Here is a 22,930-nt window from a genome sequence, read left to right on the forward strand (position 1 = left end):
TGATGTCGCCGTCTCTTTGAAATGAGCACGTGTAACAACGAACAACGAAAGTAATATTTTAATGCAGCGTTATTAGAATGTTCAACAGTTTACAATGAAAAGTAGAAGTGTTTGTGCATTTGGATTTTATTCACGTGGTTTCTTTGGATCCGAGGGCGAGAGGAAATCCTTGTAAGGCACTTTAGTAAGTAAAGCATTTGAGATTTATTACATTCAATATGGCTCCAGAGAAAATTGAATGTGCTTGTGAATGCTTGGTACGGCAGCATGTTGAGGTACTTTCGATTAGGCCTGTCCAGTAGGCGGTGGATTCCTTGTCGATGATTTAACCTAGTGTGGACATCTCTTTGTTTTCTTATCGTAATTTTTGAGCAGTTATTGATCGAGTTGACATTTTTATGGCCGGTAACTTGCATTATATATCAGTGGGGCAATATCATTTAAATTTTGCTATAAAAGAAATTCTAAATAAATACAGAATAACAAGTTACTCCCTTTATTTCATGCATCGATATGCATAAACACAGGAATATATCATTCAAATGGGGACAGTGTCAAATGTACATGTAGTGATGCAAAATGGCGTGCTTAAATTCAAACGTTGTGTTTTCAGAATTATTACATTGTCTAGCCTGTGCCCATTTTAAAATTTGTCGTCTTTTCGTTATTTCGAGGCGAAAAGACGACAAAATGAAAGCGACTGTATCATGTAAATAACATGAAATAAACGCGAAGAAATTATTTGCCAATTGCATACTGATAGAATGAAATACACAAAGAGCATCGTATACATACAACACATTCAATTCTTGTAAAATACAGTACATACAAGTAATGCACATACATGTAGCATGCTTACCTAGAAAACGCATAAATGCGGACAGCTATTTACATGAATGTGTACTTTCAAAATGTTAGATGCTCGTTCTGCTGATAAATCTACGAAACAAAATCACAAACTCCATTTTTATCTCGACAGTTGTGATTCCATCATACAGATTGCGACACACTGAACCCACAGGGATCTGAAGTATGGATACTATTACCCACCCACCCTCCTTTCTGATATTTTTTTGCGGTGATTTCTCCGAAATGTGTGGATTCCCTGTCTACCCCATCCCAATTTCGATGTATGTAATCGTTTCACGCTTTTTGTAAGCTTTAGAGATTGGCGTTCTACCGGTATGATAAAATAACGGTAGAAACATGCAAAAAGTGTGAAAAGATTACAAATGGGATAGACAGGCCGATCACCTGAAAGTTTATCCTTATACAATTATTGCTGTTTTTTAGGTCAATACGATGATTTAGCCACCTTCGAAGTACAATATTCACCGAGCCCGAAGGGCGAGGTGAATATTGTACTCGTCAGGTGTCTAAATCATCGTATTGACCTCAAAAACAGCAATAATTGTTTTATTATATGATTAAAAAACAAACCTCGCCATCTTTCTTGTGTTTATATACGTCTGCTAAAATCTTAGCCGAACCCAGTGAGAAACGCGGAATTTCATTGGACGGCAAAAATAAGTATTTATATATATAATCGATCGCGTTAAATTGGAAGTTCCCGACCTATTTTTGGTCCTATGTGGAAAAAATAATTCCTTATGTTCACCTGGAAGGTCACGTGCAGGTAAACACAACGTAGTATGATTTCTACATTGTTGGATCTCAGCCAATTAGAGAGCTAGGAATTATTCAATCATATAATAAAACATAATGATGTTTGCACATAACATAATGATGTAACCACATAACATAAAGAAGTATCGACATAACGAAATGATGTAACCACATAACATAATGATATAACCACATAACGTAATTGTGTAACCACATAACGTAATGATGTAACCACATAACATAATGATATAACCACATAACGTAACTGTGTAACCACATAACGAAATGATGTAACCACATAACATAAAGAGGTATGGACATAACATAATGATGTATCGACATAACATAATGATATAACCACATAACATAATGATGTATCGACATAACATAATGATATAACCACATAACATAATGGTGTAACCACATAACATAATGATGTATCGACATAACGTAACGCTGAATTACACTATAAGGCAGAAACGGCGTTCCATAATAATCTGTTGATCGGTTACACTCGCCGTGAGCCCTTCAACTTGATCAGATAAACGGAGTAATCCGTAGTCAAAATCATTGTGTAAATATTGATAGGGTTTTTTGTTTTTACATGTACGCCCCGTTGAAAATTTTCCACTCGTACTGATACGTCACTAGCTGTAGGTAAAGTACCACATTTAGTACCCAGGGGCGCTGCAGTGAATGCTCTTTATCGTGCCAACACCCGCCGCGACACGGGACCTCTATTTTTAAGGTCATATCCGAACGACCCGGAAATCACATTTTTAATGCCGACCGTTTTGTGAAGGAGCAATCACTACCTATTTTGATGTCTGAGGTTTGACGCAGCCATAGGACAAGCGGGGCTCGAATACACTACCTCCAGGTTACGAAGCGAACGATCTGCCACTGAGCTACAGTCAGCGTGTAAAGAACGGCCACATGATTGGTATGGAACACGTCAGACAGCATTCGATCTAATGAAAGGTTTTATTTACAAAGAATATCATTATAACGACCATAGAATTTCTTTAATCCTGTGCAAAATCAATTATTCTTCATACTTCAGATTCCCGAAAGACGTTTACTACCCGATAATATTTTTAAGTATCAAATAATTGTATTGATTGCCTATAAGGAGTACAGTGTGTAAGCATTTACTGTATCAAACCCTCTTTAACATTTCTCTTTGTTGCAGTTGATTAATTAGTTGGGTTTTTATTTAATGTGTACTTACACTACATTTTAGGAAAACTTTACTCGACTGAGTATATAAACAACAGTCCCAATCATTTCAGCACACGAGACGTCTGAAAGAAACGTACCTTTTGCAAGTCACCTGCGGAATACACAACTCGTATTAAACTCAGTAAAGCTTACGGATTTCATGACCGAAGACTGGGTTCTCAATCTCAGGCTAAATGTATTAAAGATGTGTTTTCATTTCAAGGGGAATTTTCGATAATGTTTGAAAGTGTGTCACTCTTGATAAATGTTTGAAGGTGTTTAACTCGAGATAAATGTTTGATGTGTGACTCGGTATATATGCACATCTACACAGTGTATCCCACGAAATTCTGTTGAGTGGTCTCATAGGGGTATGCTGACAAGAACAGGACACACGGGCTCGAAAGTCTAAGTTCAAAAGGGGCATAAATCCCAGAAATAATTATTTAATCAGAATTTCCCGGGAAAATCTACACAGTGTCGTTAATAATTACAAAGTTTCACGAGATTCTCTTGTGACTGACTGACGGGTCAAAAACATATATATAAAAATACATGTATGGATGCAAAAAACTACGATTATAATGTAAAAATTCGTAGTCAAGATTAGTGTGCCAAGAACTGTCTAACAATCTGTATGAAACACGTCAGACGGCAATTGACGCAATGATAGGTTGTATTGACGAAGTAGATCATTATAACAACAATATATAATAGAATTTGCGAAATGCTGACTTCAAACGAGACGTTTGAAACCCCTGTACCATCAACTTGTTAGTCATAGCCTAATGATACATGTATATGAACGAAAAATATTTTCAAATACAGCTCCTTTTCACGCTATCTTTTCAAAACGAGTCGAGTACTGACCACGTGACTCTTATTAGCGTATCACATGGTATTTTTGATTTGTGCATAGGTCGATTTAGTTTACACGACAAACCCTTCCAAAGCAACTAAATTCATGCCGATATCCAACTACGACCATACATATACCGAAGATCTAATGTTTTCTCAGCATGTCGCCTTGGATTGGTACGATCTAGAATTAAAACTAAATGTTGACTTTACTTTAATTCTCATATGTCCTTTTAAAATGTTAATTAAAATAATTTTGTGAAGAATTGCATACGGGTATGCATGGAAAAAAAATATTCATTGGTATGTACGGAAACACAAAATAAAATTACTGCTATATGTATGCACAAAAAACATTTCTTGGTATGCACGGAAATAAATTAAAATAATAATTACTAGGCACAGAAACAAACAAAACAAGAGGTACTGTGAGCAATGCTCACTAAGAATACCCCCCGCTTACCCCAATCTCCCAAAGGGTGTTGGTAATAGGTATAAACTACCTCTTTTCTGAGTGTAAAAAACAAATGGCATGACAAACCGAACCATATTGCTACTTCGATGTCCAGTGCGCGTGACCTTTGACCTTTGACCCCAAAATCAATAGGGAACATCTTCATCCCATGGGTAGTCCATATGTATGATATGGTGACTGTAGGTGGAAAGGATAACGCTTTAGAGCCCGGAAACCATATTGCTACTTCGATGTCCAGTGCGCTTGACCTTTGACCCCAAAATCGATAGGGAACATCTTCATCCCATGGGTAGTCCATATGTATGATATGGTGACTGTAGGTGGAAAGGATAACGCTTTAGAGCCCGGAAACCATATTGCTACTTCAATGTCCAGTGCACTTGACCTTTGACCTTTTGACCCCAAAATCAATAGGGAACATCTTCATCCCATGGGTAGTCCATATGTATGATATGGTGACTGTAGGTGGAAAGGATAACGCTTTAGAGCCCGGAAACCATATTGCTACTTCAATGTCCAGTGCGCTTGACCTTTGACCTTTTGACCCCAAAATCGATAGGGAACATCATCATCCCATGGGTAGTCCATATATATGATATGGTGACGGTAGGTGGAAAGGATAATGCTTTAGATTCCGGAAACCATTGCGTCTACAGACGGACGGACGGACAGACAGACGGACAACCCGATTCCAGTATACCCCCCCCCCCCAACTTGTTGCGGGGGTATACTAATTAGTGTTATGCACGGAAACAAAATTAATAATTGATTTGCGCCTTTATGTCACACATGCAACATTCTGCATGTAAACACGCCAACTCCTGGACCATCAACACATGATATCGATAAAACCCTTCTATACCAATTAGGAGCACTGACTTGTGAAGAACTGGATGACAATGAGAGACGCCTTTCAGCGGGTACCTCTCATTATTGTTTGCCTTCTAACTCAATGGTTCAACTGTTCTTCAGCAAAAAATTTAGACTATGTACGAGTTCCGGTATTGGATAACATTTACAAAGAAGAATTTCTACTACAAAAGTTCTTAATGGGTAGCAGGTTATTGTGTGGTACAAAGTGCACGGAACTATACAACCAATGTATGTCCTATGCATGGAACAGGGACACGGGAGGCTGTTTACTGTATACGGAGAAGATCCACGGTATCCCTACATCCTTCCGAACTGAGAAAAATTGGGAACACTACAATTTAAGAGGTAGGATAGATTCGTAAGCTTTTTGTTCTTTGTCAATTCTTATTTCATTCGCACAATTTTTTTAAAAAACTAAATGCATAATCATGTAGAGCAGGAAAGTCTCTTACCAAAATTCTAAATTTCATGATCCTCGGGGTAGACTCCAAAGCAGGACTAAACGTGGCATATAGTGGTATGTAAAACTATTAAAGAGCGTGTCCTCGCACTTTTTACATAACATTGACAGGTCATGATGCCAATAACTTCACACACATCGTATAACAAACTAAATCAAGAGGTGTGTTTTGTGTTAATGAACGCTACTTTTATTAAAATTAAATTTGTTTTAAGAATATAAACTTCGATTTATTCTTATAAAAAGTACCTTAATGCAGCCACAGTTTTCACAACAATTCCATAAGCTACCATGTGTCCTATTGATTTGGAAAAAATCGTCTTCATTTTTGGATATTGGGAATTCCTTCCATGTTTGGAATATTTTACACACACACACACACACACACATATATATACATAACTCATTCTTCAAAACTGGCAATTTTTATCCATATTTCATGTTTGCTTTATTTTTTTCAATAAATAATGTGTATATAATTAAATAAGTGCTTCCATAATGAAATACAGGTATGTATGGTATAAATAAAATAGTTATATGGATTTGTGATGTGGAATAAAACAATATTAGTGATCACTGTGTTACATTCAGAAAATTTCAAACGCTGAAATTGTGACATAATTAAGTAGTATGTTTAAAATCATTGATTTAAAATAAATTTATGCCTTCTGACATGCAAAATGTGTTTGAGTTACTAGTATATAGATGAAATAATATATATATTTTGTCAAACATGCTGAAATTCGGTTAGATTTCTTTATCTACACTTCATAATATATTGTTTATGTTCGTAACGTATCGTGTTCGTATGTGTTGACTTCTTTTTTGCACCTCTGAATAAATAGTAAAAATCGGCCACCTTCATTTCCACTCTTATAAAAAAAAAACCAACATTTTAATGGAACAGTTTCCTCACAGACACAAACATAGGCAATGTTATTTGTCATCTCTGAACATAATTGTTTCAAGTTCTCCTGAACATCTTACATTATGAAGCAAGTATAAATTAAATTAACACAGGTACATATAGAAAAAAAGAATAAAAATTCAATATGCCCAAACTCGACAATAGGATAGATATGAAATCTGCTGTGAATAAAATAAGCATTTCATTTGCTATTTAGACCAACATAAAATATATGTGTGTGTTTCCTATTTCCCTCCCAAAACATTAGGTAGGTAAAACTTTTTTTGATACCCTTTCAAAATAGGTCTATATATATAACAAATACTTTTCGCATATTTTGAAGATCAATATTAGTGAAAATGTAAATCAGAGAAAACTCGAATGCAAAGAGATTGATTGGTTGATTGAATATTGTTTAACGTCCCTCTCGAGAATATGAATACGGCACCACTGCCGGTGAAGGGCTGCACAATTTAGGCCTATGGTCGGCGCTTATGGCCATTGAGCAGGGAGGAATCTTTATCGTGCCACTCCTGCTGTGACACGGGGCCTCGGTTTTTGCGGTCTCATCCGAAGGACATTTAGTCGCCTCGTACGACAAGCAAGGGATACTGAGGATATATATTCTAACCCGGATCCCCACGGGAGTGAATGCAAAAAGAAAATCAATTCCAAATTCAGGATTTTTCTTTTCTTTATCAACAAAAAGGTAGTTAGGGCTGGAAACACACATACAGTCCACTCCACTTACAGATATTGAACTATCTGTGATATTGAAGTTAAAATAAATCTCCCAGTAGCAATACTTATGTAGTTTAGCATAGGTTATATTGAACTTTGGATATAATGAATAATTCAGGTTGGTCCCCAGAATTTCATTATATCCGTGTGTTTTCTTTTGGCCTTAGTGAAGATGGGTTTTGTAGAAAAGCCAACATGTATGTACGATTTGTACACTGTATATGTAATACTAACGGTTCATTTTGAGGACTCTCCTATGTTTGAGTACTTAGATTGTGGAATTCAATCTCGTCAAAGAATCCATTTTCTGGAAGATCTTAAATTTCTGTTTCACATTGAATACCAACATTTTGTCGACCTGAACACCTAAAAACATTATCCGCCACATACACTGGTAATCACAATTTGGGAAATTCCAATAGAAAGATTTTTTCCCGCAGTAAAAGTAAATCATTTTCATACTTATCCTTATCCAGCAGACCCATTTACTAAAAGCTATTTTAAGAGTTAAACATGCAAAACTAATAGAACTGAAAACTGCTTGCATGAATATTTAAAATTTACGTATACTTCTGTAGCTCCCTTACTTAGTCCTAATTGAGTTCACTTTGACTGTTTTTGAGGTGGGCGGGCCAGGAATAGCTTCAATATCAGTTTCAACTGTACAATGAGTATTTTTTTAAGGAGATTATGAAACAGCTCTCCCTCAGTGCCCTCGACCGAAAATAAATATTTTCTTGACTATTTGATAATAAAACAAAACAGAAAAAGTGAATACGTTGGTTGCGTTCGTTACAAGATCGCTTAATAAGCAAACATCAAATCGACAAAGCTGAAAAATCACGAATGAAAGCACATGAATTCAAAACTGAAAATGGGCTTTATGGGAGGGAAGGCTAGGGCGCAGAAATACAAAAGCGACCTTTGTTTCTTGTAACGAACCTCGCACTGCCCGAACACTGACCAGTAGTAGTGTATATACTGAGCGCAAAGCGCTCATGCATTAGCTCAAAAACCCGCGAAATGTATTTACGGAAAATAACGAAAAATGACAAAATGTAACGAAATTCATATAATGTAAGCCTATTCTCGGAGCTTACGACCTTTGAGCAGGGAGGGATCTTTATCGTGCCACAACTGGTGTGACACGGAACCTCGGGTTTTTGCGGTCTATTTAATCGCCTCTTACGACAAGCGGGTACTGAGGACCTATTCTAACCTTGTTTCCCACCGGAAAAACTTCAATGTGTCAATCACGCAATATGTAAACATTGATATTAAACACAAATATTGCATAACTCATTTCTATATCATGCCGTTGCGAAATTAACTTGGTGAACTGTGTATATACGTATAAATTCCGAACCAAGTTGAACTATAGAAACACGTTTACGTAGTAAATGAGGCATTAGAGTTCAGAAAATAGTTGAAATGAACTAACTCACTAATTGATAAACTTGAAACTTCACTCGGATATTTTCTCCAATTTACAAATCGATTTTGATTTTTTTTTACCATTGTCACTAAAGCATTCAATAACCTTAAGAAGATGAATAGTGCTGGTTCCATCCTTCTCATTGATCGTCGGATTTTTTCCATCAATGGTCCGGGTATGGATCCAACACTTGGTGCAGGACGCAAAAGCACGGGTTTTATTGAAAGTACTCGCAGTTTAGGCTGGTAGATTCAAAGAAAAATATTTTAACATTGGGGTATTATTCTCTTTGGAGAAATGGTTAGAGATAGCCTACATCCACTTCTCTTCACAAACCTTCATGCTTTTGTTTCTGGAACGTGTAAATACCGGAAACGGTGACGCTTTACGTTTCGTCTCAAATATGCTTGCTTTTATGTAACAAATTACATGTATTTCCATAACATTAACAATAATACGGCGGTTGTGACCGGTCAACAGGGGATGTTTACTTCACGATTGATGAAAGTGAAGTAGCGGAAATTCACATGACTGGTAAATGATTCGAAGCTAACCTTTTTTGAAGACTTTGTTAAAATAAGAACAAGAGTACCACAAACGGTACATAATACACCCGTGAACATGCTTAGATAGTGTGGTTTATTATTATTATTTTTTATTCAGGTAGTATCAGCAATTAACAGGCTATAACACACTTTCTTTGCATTGTATGATTCATTGATATTTTCCACCACACTCAAAAAATTTTCAGTTATCTGGTGGCGCCCCGTTTTTATTGGTGGAAGAAAGAACCCAGATACAATGTACCTGGGAGGAGACCACCAACCTTCCGCAAGTAAACTGCGAAACTTTCTCACTTACCGGCGCGAGCGGGATTCGAACCCACTCCGACCAGAGGTGAGATGATGTGTGATTTTGAGCACGATGCTCTAACTACTCGGCCACGGAGGCCCCGTGGCATTTTATGAATATATAGTCTTATCCTAAATGTGACAAGAGGTAAAAAGACAAACCAAGAGTTTTGTGTGTAAAATATTTCCCTAAATTTGACCAAGTTCAAAAACCTGTAGATATTTAAAACATCGAAGAAAATTGTTGAAAATCAAAATCCTTGTACGACTGGTGTGACCGGTCGACAGGGGATGCTTACTCCTCCTAGGCACCTGATCCCACTCCGGTACAGGTTTCTCGGCTATGTGACCTGTAGACAGGGGATGCTTACTCCTCCTAGGCACCTGATCCCACCTCTGGTGTGTCCAGGGGTCCGTCCGTATTTACCCAGCTTTCTGTTTTGTATTGTTTATAGGAGTTGTGAGATTTATCACTGTTCGTTATATTCGCCTTTCACGCACATCTCCAATTTATGTACAAAGACCCTAGCTTCTAAACTGTAAGAGAAGTTAAAACGACAAACCATGCCATTTATTTAATATATTTCCTCAAAACGGACTAAGTTCAACAACCTGTAGTTGTCTTTAAAAAATTGAAGAAAATCGCAATTCTTGCCACATGCCCATCTTCCATACCCATACAAATAATCCGTAAAATAAGTAGGTTCTCGCTTAAACAATACATGGAAGGAAAAACAGACAAATCATGTACTCTCTATGTAATAATTCATCAAAACGAACTAAGTTCAACAACCTGTAATTTTCTCAAAAATTGAAGAAAATTAAAATCCCTGGCAAATGCACATCTTCAATACTCATAAAAACACTGCAAAATAAGATGGTCCTCACCTGAAAATTGTGGGAGGGATTGACCAGACAAATTATGTACCCTCCATGTAACAATAATTTTCAAATAAAGGGGCAAAACTCCTGCAAGAGAGGTCGAAATGGGTCAAAATTGCATCATAATTCAGAGTGATCCACAAAGACGCTACATAGGAAGTTTCAGTTAGATATGTGACAGAGCAATGAAATTAGAAACAGAAAACCCGAACAGACGGACAGACGGACGTACAGACATCGCATTATTATAAGACGGGCGTATAAAAATCTAATTTTCAAAAAATATGTGTGGTAAATAATTGATTTTATTCCATATTTTCATAAAGAGAAAGTCTGTAACTTTCTACCAAGATATTTGTATCAAAATATAATTTCTTTTAATATATTTTAATATAATGTATAATGCAAAACTTATACGGTACCAATGTTCTACCCATACACTTCAATGTTAAGTTCTAGGTAAAATAAATCAAGCAGTAAACAAAATTTTGAAAATTCCTATGGTGGATTATTTTTACTTGATGAACCCTTCAAAAACTAAATGATACCATGATTACAAAAATCCCACCATCCATTTACTAGATATGAAATATGGTCTTTATACATTAATTTTTAAAGTTAAGTTTAACAGTGTTTTAATTGCTTTTGTTGAAGAAATATAATAATGATCGCGTTTTCGTGTATGTCGCAAATGAATCTCGTATGTGGATCGACGCCATCAGAGTTGGTTGCTACGTATACATAAACGTAACCATGACGTCAAAGTCGTACGTTACACTATAAAACGTGAACTTTCAAATGTATCCAAGATATTATACTCATCTAAGGTATTGCACCACTATCAATTTCCACTTACATATTTATGTATTAGAGTGAATAAAACGTTAGTGATACTAAAACTGAATCTGTGGTGAAAATATAAATAACACATTATTCAGGGACTCGGTTTTGGCCTTTTAACCTCATCCACGGTCACGCTTTCGGAGAAGAAATGCATCAATTTGACGCAATGCTTGCGCCGATCCACGTCTGAGTCTTCTTACCAGTTACGGTAAAGGACGAGCGCGTGATCCGATTGGGGTATTATAAGTCTATTAGGTCACTGCGACGTCATTACAGTTTCCGGAACGACCTACATTGTTTTTGTTGAAAAAGAAGGCGAGATGGTAGGGCATTATAAATCTATTTTGAAAAAAAAATAGTTCCAAGTGTTTAGTTTGATGTTAACGGATTATATCAATTGCTTTCAATACAGTTCAAGAAAAATTTGCCATGTTTACATGTGTATCTCTCTCGGAACGCAGAGGATTAGTTTACACTGAATGGCAAATGTTCTTCAGTCATTTATGAATTTGTTTTACAACATACATGTATATTGATTGATTTTTATAATTATAAAATTGAATTATCAGTCATCGACTTTATTGTTGCATTAATAGCAAACCTCGAAGTGCAAACGAAATGTGTTTCAATTTTCTCATAATCAGTTAATACGTACGAATATATATCGTAGAATAATGACCGCGGCATTCCTTTGATCTTTGCAATAACCGTAGTAGGTAGACGATATTCAGTTAATCGCAACCAAATTATTTTGTTAAATCAGTAATTGTACATGTACATGCAGTAAAAATTGTAAAATGTAAGGTGAAGATAACGAACAGTGAGTGATCAATCTCATAACTCCTATAAGCAATACAAAATAGATAGTTGGGCAAACACGGACCCCTGGACACACCAGAGGTGGGATCAGGTGCCTAGGAGGAGTAAGCATCCCCTGTTGACCGGTCACACCCGCCGTGAGCGCTATATCCTGATCAGGTAAACGGAGTTATCCGCAGTCAAAATCAGTGTGCAAAGAACGGCTTAACAATCAGTATGAAACACGTCAGACAGCATTTGACCCAATGCGAGGTTGTACTGACGATGTAGATCGTTATAACGACCATAGAATTTGCGAAATGCTGACTTCAATCGAGACTGTTGAAATCCCTGTACCATCAACTTGTTTGTCAGTAGCTTACATCGATTTAAAAACTGACTATACGCAGAACAAGCTCTTGCATATCGAATCAGTTGATATATATAAACACCATATGCAGGTGATAATGGAATATTGCTACATAAATATGGGAAGTTGACGATGGAGAGCTGAAATCATCCCGTTTGTCATACAGTTGAGTTGTCAGTTTGCCGTTAATGTCTACTTTCAATAAAATATCTAAGTATGAAGCAGAAGTGGACGACTCTGTGGTGTCCTTTATTTCGAGCTCACAGGGATATATCAAATCGACATATGAATGAAAGCTATCATTGTTAATAGGCAAAACGTCATCGATATATCTAAAAGTCGAATTGAAGGCCACAGCGAGAGATTTTTTCTTCTCACGTAGAAGTTTTTGAATAAATTCTGCTTCATACGAATATAAAAACAGGTCAGCTAACAAAGGAGCACAATTCGTGCCCATGGAAATTCCAACAGACTGTTGGAAGACCTGATCACCAAAGACCACGAAGATACTCTAGCATATTTTTTATTTCAACTTCAGAGTATTTGTGCGTGGAATCAGAGTGGTGTTTAACAAAGCAAGTTTTTGAATGACTGATCACTAGATATGAATATTTCCGTTTTTGTTGAAGAAGCAACTGTCTATGATGTCAAAAAGTCTAGTCTTTAATTTATCGTGAGGAATTGTCATGTATAGTGTTGAAAAGTCATAGGTTTTAATGTTATTGATTTGGGAAACATTCTACGATTTCAAGTTTACTAAAAGTTCTTTAGAATTTTTTAGAATCCACATTCTGGCATATGTAGTCGCACAGTAAGTTTGAAGTTTCTCCTTCACAGCTGTTAACATTTTCGTGAGGAGCAAAGATAGGGGCTTGGTAGAGCACTTACTGGATCCAGCAATGTATCTTTGTTTGTAAGGGGTTTTATGTAGTTTCGGAATCCAGTATAGGTACGGTAACTCATATTCATTCGACCCATTAACTGGAATATTAAATGTGTCTAAAACTGAAGCATGGTTTTGAAGAATTTCATATATCTTTAATCTATATTTCATCTAATGCAAAGTGTATCGTAACTTTCACATTATTTGATAAAACATATATCATGTTGAAATTGTGTTCTACAGACTGGTGTTGTTGGGTTTATTGGGGGTAGGGTGAGGTCTTTGTAATAAATATATGTGGATAATTAATACAGATTTAAGTTACTTTTAATAAATTAGTGAAATTCAGTACAGTCCTCGCCATTCATTTATGAAGGAGTACGGTATTGTATTACCATTTTAGGCTATTTGTCTTATAATTGTAATAACGTTACAATGCTACAAATGACACCCTTAAAACCTATTAAAATTTTCAATATTCAATATTTCAGCACTTCCTGAAATGAAAACGATGAAAATATCCTCAAAATCTTTATATTTTGCGAAGTACTATACTTACATGTACATGTATATCTATATTTCCGTACACTGTTGTCCAGTTTGAAGATTGGGTCATTTAAGTCATATATCGTACCTATTTCTTTCAGTTTCCGTGTAAAAAGTATTTACCTTCTAATTCTCATTATCTTCCTTTCTTAATTGATCTTTTGGCTTTCTTAATTTTTTGTTTTCCTTTAGTTTATTTCATATGGATTATTTTTACCCATTCCCCCTTCTTAAAAGTCTTAGGATTTTCGGGTCTTTAGTGAGTTTCTCAAAATGGCAGTTAGAGTCAGGAGTTGATGTTTTGTAAAATAAGCGACCCGGATTCGGCGAACATAGAGAACTTTATAAAAGTATGAGGAAGTAAGTAGCGTATAATTGATGTGAAATTTTAATTGATAGGTCCGAAATATTCCGCACTAGTCTGAATTTCGCTGCTGTCATAGGCGAGAAACCACCCCGTGACCTGGACCGATAAATGTCCTAGTAAAAATAAACAGGTGAAATCGAGAGTGCGATGACGTATATCTCTGTTATTTTTAGAACCTGTGGCTTTAAATTTGCCCCTTTAGTAGTTCAAACATTACTCTATTCCAGGAGACCGGTAAATTACGCATATCACACCTAGTTTCTGATTTTTTAGGTATTTGAATCGAGTGGGTATTTTTTTTATCTGGGTCAGAGATAGACCCGTTTCTATATTTATGATGTCACAAAGTTTAAGCCCAAAATGGGCTTAGTCCCCTATGCGTGAAGCCCTTCTTAAAACAACGCCTTCCCAAATTTAAGACTACTGGAACACCTTAGGGTTTTATATACGCCGAAAGAAAAACTTGATAGTTCCGAATAAACCTTCAAGATATTTGTAACAACGATTTCTTATGTTTTTCCAATAACATCAATATGATACAGATTGTTATTAATTTCAATTGAAGCCCTATTGTAATGTGTGTTTGCAGAAATGTGAGTTCGTGGAAATTTATATATGAAAGTTTAATCAGAAGTGATAAACATGTATACTATTTTTCTTTTTGTAAAGGTGGTTCAGATACAATAAGGACACCAGTCATCTGAATATTGAACCACGTTTCACAATATCATGAATTACTTTTAGATTTCGTTCTTTTAACTAAAGTGAATACCTGGAAACACGATGGCTTCATTAACTACCACAAATTATTGATGACCATTTTTCAGTGGAATAGCTGATATTGACATATTCAATTTTTCAAATGATGTTTCTACGAAATCAAAATTGGAAAACACTCATCAATCTAATGATATGAATGACTTCATTCTTGCGCGAAGCAATTTTTTGATAGAAACGTACACAGTTAGGTTTATAAAATACAAATGAATAAATAACAAGATTGCTACGGGTAGCCATATGGACCCCACCACAGCAAGAAAAGTTGAAGCACAAAAGTCCCATAACTCCTATAAACATTGTCATATCAAAATGGCGGCGCACTGTGACCAACTACTTATGGTGACTAACAATCTTACAAAAGTTGAACAAAATCCCTTGAGTGGTGTCATCGGAGTTGCGTCCACAAAATCGAGTGGGACGGACGGACGGACGGACGGGTACCGGTATTTCTATGTCCCCTTCCGCGTTGCGGTGGGGAACAAAAACAAAATACAACTAAAAATACGTCCATAGGAAATGAATGTCCCACCCAAAGTGACATTTGTAATGAAAGCCCGTCCAATGTGACATTTGTAATGAAAGACCGTCCAATGTGACATTTGTAATGCAATATGAAAAAAACCCAGGGATTTATTGGTACCTTCTCATGACCCGATAGTCTGCCCCATTCACAATGGAAAATACGTTGAATTCTTCCATTTTGTGGAAAAAAAAACTACATATCTGAACCCTTTCATTAAAAGAAAATTGTGCAGATTAAGGATAACCATAAGGGTCGATTGAGGGGAAATACTGCACACCTTATCAATGAATTAGAAGAGAAATGCAGTGCTTTCTCAATAGGGAATTCACATTGTTGTGCTAGTATCAGGGTTTAAATCTTTAGTGAACTTTAGTCTGGTGTGGTGCTAGTTTTGTATTCGGGTAAATCTGAGTTGTGTTCAAGTCATACCACAAATGTATACAACATAAAGAGAACCTCTGAAACACTTTTGTCTTTTGTTACTTACTCTAAAAGCTTTAATACAGTTCAATCTCAGTTGTTTACAAGTCATATCACAAACAAATACAAAGAAAAGAAAACCTTTCAAGCACTCTACCGTATCAAACTAATGCATTATTTCTATGGCAAAGTCAAGTGTCCTAATTTTAAAAAATGTCACCTTTTGAAGACCCCCCCCCCCAAAAAAAAATTCTAAGAAAATTACTCTAAGATGAATAGCAATTTTAGCATTGGTTAAATCTTGCCTAGTTTTAAATAGAAAGTTTATCATTATTCAAAATTAATTCTAAAATAAGAAGAAAAAACATTTTATACTCGAATGAAATACAGATACTCATTTATTTACATGAATCACCAAATAGGGAATAGTGATGTCAAAGTCACAGGGAATGTCAAGATAAAAAATAATGCCACAGTTGAATAGCTACCACTAATATGTATAAGTGTAAGAGTTTGAAATCATACAAATATAAACTTTTGTGTTGTTAACTTTTACAAACTTTAAAAACAGACTTGGGGTTTATCAGTGGTGAATCCAGCGTGAAACCCTCACAAACATGATTTTCTTTAATTATTGAAATATGTTTAAATTATATACGTCTTATTTTGATCTCCGTTGTATCAGGGGAAGTCCCTGGTTCCATTGGAGGCTTCAAAACAGTCACAAACCCAACATTTTATACCCCCCCCCCCGGTTCTGAAATTTCTGGATGCGTCGCTATTTACAACAGGGATGGGCACGATTACTCAAAAATGTAATCGATTGATAATTGATTACTTAGGGGGGGGGGGTGTAATCGATTGTCTTTTTCTTCTGTAATCGATTGCAATTCGTTACTTACGAGGATGTAATCGATTAGTAATTTATTACTTTAAGGTTTTCATTATATATACATGTATATAAAAAAAAACCAGTTGTATTTAACCATTTAAATATAGTGGAAACATGGTTAACAGAATTCAACTATTTTTAGTGAACCCATTTATATCCTTAGGGCTATTAAATTGTAAAGAACAGTAATCAACATTGATTCACTAATTTAAACAGCCTTGCCAGGAATTTAAAATATATTTCGAACTTAACAAAATGACAATATTTTAGTTTAGAGTACTTGAATGTACATTGAAAAAGTAATTATAAATACACCACAAAATTTAGCTGTAATTAATTAAATTACGATTACAAGTAATTGAAAATAGCTTCGATTACAGATTACTGTAGAGTAATGATTACAATAGATTACAATTTCTCGATTACGGTAACCCCATGCTTGATTTACATGTACTTACTATCGTATACAACTGTTTTCGGAGGATGTAAATAAGATAAATGTACGTTCTGTAATACCACGCTTTCGAACATTACCATGTTCAGATGAATTTGAGAAGGAAGGGCGTATAATGGACCGCTGCAATTCTACTGATATTTCCAGTTGTTAATATAGACATATAGATACTCGCATTATTCAAAACTCCGGCGCATTCATTAGGAAATGGCTCTCACTACAATTTGTGAAGATATCAAAGGCAAAACTATTGAAAAATCACACAATCTTTGACCTTTCTGTTCACATAGTATCACGCTCTTTATTTGATGATAAATACATGCATTAGCTACATTGTAAATTGTTGTAAACGGCCATACACATGTATACTTTGAATCTCAAGGTCATTAAACTTTTGTTTACATTCTAGAATGTTCTGCTGACTTAACAAACGGACGAATAGATGTTAGCGACGCATTCCTTTCTGGTACCTCCCTGAATGGTAGCTGTGACGCCGGATTTATTGCAGTATCAGGACAAATAATCGCCTCCTGTGACAGAGAGTATAACACTAACATTTCTGATCAATGTCGGTTTCGTAAGTACAATTTAAAATGGCGATAAAAATGAAACTATACTCTTCCTCGGCGTACTAATATTGCAATTCAACATTTATTTTGTAATTGCATGGCCAGTGTTGAAAGATGTTGCCGTAGGTAAGCTTGCCGAACAATCCTCGACCTATACAACTGACATCGCAGGCAATGCAGTTGATGGAGACAGGAGCACGGACATCGTGACAGGCACGTGCTCACACACCGATAACGGTGACGTCACGCCTTGGTGGAGGGTGGATCTGCAGAATGTGTATTACATCGTGACAGTAAGAATACTGAATCGTGGAATGGACATGTACGCACAAGGTATGTATAAACAAGATGTGTTTGTGAAACACAAATGCCCCCGATAATGGCCAATTCCGAAGATGGCCAAGGTCACAAGGGCAAATATCTTGGTACCAGTAGAAAGATCTTGTCAAAAGAAATGCTCATGTACAATATGAAAGCTCTAATATTTACAATTTACAAGTTATGACCAATGTAAAAAAAAAAAAAAATTAAAGTAGGTCAAATGTCAAGGTCAAAAGGTTCAATACCAACGGAAAGATCTTGTAACAAGGAATATTCATGTGAAATATCAAAGCTCTATCTCTTACTGTTCAAAAGTTATTAGCAAGGTTAAGGTTTTCAAAAAGTAGGTCGAACTCCATGGTCACAGGGTAAAAAATGTTGGTACCCACGGAAAGGTCTTGTCACAAGGAATACTCATGTGAAATATCAAAGCTCTGTCACTTACTGTTCAAAAAGCATTAGCAAGGTTAAAATTTTCAAAAAGTAGGTCAAATTCCAAGGTCACGGGTCAAAAATGTTGGTACCCACGGAAAGTTATTGTCACAAGGAATACTCATGTGAAATATCAAAGCTCTATCACTTACTGTTCAAAAGTTATTAGCAAGGTTAAAGTTTCAGACAGAATGACAGACAGGACAAAAACAATATGCCCCCCCCCCCCCCCCCCCGATCTTCGATCTCGGGGGCATAAAAAGGATCACTGTTGAATATTTGTTGGGTACTCGAGGTGATTATAACTTCAATGTAAAACGTAATACTACGCATTCGACAGCGGAGGCGTTCTGCATCAATCATCGTGTTTTCCATACTCAACAAACTGGACAATGTTTCATTTTATTGATGTTTATATTTGATATCAAATCGACATCTCAAAAATACTGTCTGACTGATCATGTTAATTTTCTTAGTTCCCGCTCACCGGTCTTTCATTTTGCATAAACTGAGAAATTTTACATCAAGTTGTAAGTTATGGGGAAAATAAGGGGTAGCTTCAAAGGGGTATCATAGAAAACTTTTAAATGGGGGTCATTTTGATTCACTTTGTATTCTTTGTTTTACTTCTTTCGAGAATGAAAATGAAGTACCACAAATTGCCTACATATGCTTAGCACTCAGGGCCACAGCAGAGGGGGGAGTTTGTCTTTGAGGTATCAACGCCTGCCGCGATACGACTGAGTGTTTGGCGGAGGAGCAATCACTACCTATGTTTACGCGTGTGTTTTGATTCGGTCATGGTACGAGCGGGACTCAAACTGACGACCACCTGGTTAACGCTGTACCACTGAGCCACCGCGAAATGTACAACTTTTAGGTTAAGGATATTTAGAATTTGAAAAATTCCGTTTACATTGACTTTGAGGTACATTATGTATTCAATAAAAGAAACCTAGAATTATATATTGGGTATATACGGTTAATAGAAGCTTTACGTTTTATAATTGATTTCTAAAGGTTAGTTGATAAGAGAGATACACATACTTTGATGTCCATGAAAAATCGATTTGTAACATTATGGCTACTCTTACTATTGATTAGTATTTTTACAAGTCTTTTATGACATGACAAAAGATAATTCAGGGTTTGATATGAAAGGGAGAGGTTTGTTTTATTTTTGAGAATTTTTTTTTTGAAAGTGATTTACTGTGTACGTAATGAAGAATAATAACTTGTGTCAAGCATAATAATGGATGATTTCATGTTGATAACCTTCACGAACAAAAACAGCTGTAGGCACATTTATCCACTTCAATCTTGGCGGGGATTGGGCATCTAGTGGTACCATATTATTATATAGTGTATTTTATGGAAATTCTAATGACTTATCTACAAAACAGTTACTATATTTACGATAACTACAGAACCTTGGAGGTGCGTAAAATGTGATTGGGAATTCCATACTGATACGATTAGTTATTATTTGTTATTTGTTGGTCACCCACGAAAAATTTGCGTCTCTAATAACGATCGACTATATATATTTATATATATATATAGAGAGAGAGAGAGAGAGAGAGAGAGAGAGAGAGAGAGAGGATTGGGTCTTGCAATCAAGCTATAAACAAAGGTGGACAATAAGGTATCGTTTCGTGTGGTCCTTATTAGTTCCCTACCGACGAAGTCGATGGGACTTTAAGTTTGCGCTCCGTCCGTCTGTCCGTCAGTCCAGTTTTCCGTACTTTTTTCTCTGTTCTTGCAGATATTTATTTTATATTTGGTAAGTGGCTTTGCCATAACAAGTTACAGATCTTCGAATTCGAATTTCGTCTCGGTCCGTTGATTTTTCACTTAGTTATGGCCCTTGGACGTAGAAAAATAGCATGAATTGTTAGCTTACATCCAAGTTTCTTATCTCTGTAGATAAGAATTAAGAATACTACACTAATTAAAACTCCTAGCTTAGTAATACTACAATATAGATAAGTTATTCATGATTATCTACATGTCATAGTTTATTGACTTGGTTAAAGACCTAAACCTATATAAAAATTTGTCTTTTTTCTTGGTCTAGTCTCTACTCGAATAGTAGTTGATTTCCTATCCTGGTTCCCCAATTTTTCCTTTTACCATAACCTACATAATGAACTTTGAATATTGTTGTGGTACAGTGATTTTTGCAACCGGTAGGGGACTATGTATTGCCATGCAATACTCTCAGAATGCTTGTTCATATACATGTATTCTCAGTCGTTGAACCCAATTTCAAACACGGCTGTAAAATGGCTGATATATTGCCGAAACGGTGTAAAACCTCAACCAATCAATCAAAGCTGGGGTTTGTCTCGACCACGTGTGGAAAAGATGCGCGTGATACATGTATTATACAAATATGAGATTGATCACTGTTCGTTATCTTCGCAATTCGGCAATGACAGAGGTATTGGCGAGTAGGGACACCTATGGGTAGAGAATGGAAAGAACACACGTGGTTTATATCCCCCCCCCCTCCGTGGCAATACGTCATTAACACACACATATACATGTATTTACACATAATACCGTGTATATGTGTACTTAGTGTGGTATGTACATGTATAAGACAACGATAATTCATGATCTTATTGAAGTCAATAAGTTAAACATCTTGTGTTTTATTTTTTCCCTCTCGAGAATATTGCATTCATATAGAGACGTCACCATTGCCGGTGAAGGGCTGCAAAATTTAGGCCTATGCTCGGCGCTTACAGCCTTTGGGCAGGGAGGGAGCTTTACCGTGCCACACCTGCTTGTGACCTCGGTTTTTGCGGTCTCATCCGAAGACCGCCCCATTTAGTCGCCTCTTACGACAAGCAAGGGGTATTGAGGACCTATTCTAACCCGGATTTTAAAATACATGCATTGGTATGAAGTATGTGAAACGGTGGATTCTGTACATGACTTCTCGTTCTCTCTGTAACTTATGCTTCCCTTGTTCTTGATAAGCCTTCCGATTTTGCAAAATGCTGCTGACTTCATAACATTATTGCATACAATATTTTTCGTTCTGTTCCGTCTTCCGTTCCGCGTTTTAGCAACACTTCAATTCTAAATGCCGAGCGTTTGGCGCAGGAGCAATTGGCGCGACCATGACACGAGCAGGGCTCGAACTCGCAACCTCCCGAACGCTCTACCACTGAGCTACCGCGACCAGTCAAAGACGGAAATTTTGAGGGGGGGGGGGTTCTGTAATGTTGAGTAAATGATATTACGCATCAATATGTTTCAAACTGTTTGATTAATCTAGATATAAAATTTACATAGTACCTGCTGTGAAGTTAAATAGAATGGTGAAAATTCATATTAGTTGTTAACATAGATAAATAAATCAAAAATTTGTATCATCCCTGCTTTTTAAAAGTTCTCTTTTTGAATAAAGATTTAACCTAGAAGTCTATTGATGTTTGATTTACATGTATTATCTGTTCATATCCTCCTTGAATTTCTCTTTCCTATGTACAATAACTTAATTTAACCCTTTCATTTAGATATGTCACATCGGCTTAAGGACGTCACCATCAGTACAGGAGTGACTTCTTCTACCATGTCCCATGTTTGCGGTTTCTTTGCTGGTCCTGGAACGTTGTCTCAACTGGTGACCATCCCCTGTCCTCCTTACACTATTGGGAGATTCGTGCAGATATCGATTGTCTCCGAGTTTTTAACTCTGTGTGAAGTTGATGTGTTCGTTGTGGCGGTTTAACAATGCATCAAGACTTTAATGGCATACTGTCATTTTTTTCAGATCTCATTTTCAAGTTGTAAAACCAAATAATTTAATTACTGTATTTTACCAGCTGTTTTTCCCAATGATGTGTTTGTACATTGCATTTAAGAACGTTTAAAAGGAATTTAAAATGTTGAATTTTATGAAATTCTGTTGGAAAGAAAAAGAATTTAATGTGTTGAATTGATATTTTCGGTACTGTAGATTCCTTATATTACGGGAGAACTTTTCAAATATCGCGAGATGACGCGCAAACTCACGAGGACAGAATTCAAGAATGTCCTGTTGATTAACAGTTTTACATGTATTTTAGTAACTGAACAAGATGTTTTTGTGAAACACAAATGCCCCCGATAATGGCCAATTCCAAAGATGGCCAAGTCACAAGGACAACTGTTTTGGTATCGGTAGAAAGATCTTGCCACAAGAAATGCTCATGTGCAATATGAAAGCTCCAATATTTACCATTTAAATGTTATGACCAATGTCATTTTTTTAAAAAGTAGGTCAAATGCCGAGGTCAAAAGCTTTAGTACCCACGGAAAGGTCTTGTCACAAAGAATACTCGTGTGAAATATCAAAGATCTAGCACTTACTGTTTAAATGTTATTAGGAAGGTTAAAGTTTCAGACAG

At 36.2% G+C, this 22,930-nt stretch overlaps 1 protein-coding gene across 1 annotated transcript; it reads left to right on the plus strand.

Annotated features, from left to right (window-relative positions):
• The first annotated feature begins 5,048 nt into the window (after positions 1 to 5,048).
• LOC125665985 (uncharacterized) lies at positions 5,049 to 22,431 on the plus strand. Its single transcript, XM_048899030.2, has 4 exons — positions 5,049 to 5,398; positions 17,615 to 17,782; positions 17,880 to 18,107; positions 22,058 to 22,431. Exons 1-4 carry the CDS (start codon positions 5,074 to 5,076, stop codon positions 22,270 to 22,272), a joined length of 936 nt encoding a protein of 311 aa, XP_048754987.2. The 5' UTR covers positions 5,049 to 5,073; the 3' UTR covers positions 22,273 to 22,431.
• Positions 22,432 to 22,930: the final 499 nt, after the last annotated feature.

The sequence above is a fragment of the Ostrea edulis genome, chromosome 10 (assembly GCF_947568905.1).
Source record: "Ostrea edulis chromosome 10, xbOstEdul1.1, whole genome shotgun sequence".
Classification (NCBI taxonomy): domain Eukaryota; kingdom Metazoa; phylum Mollusca; class Bivalvia; order Ostreida; family Ostreidae; genus Ostrea; species Ostrea edulis.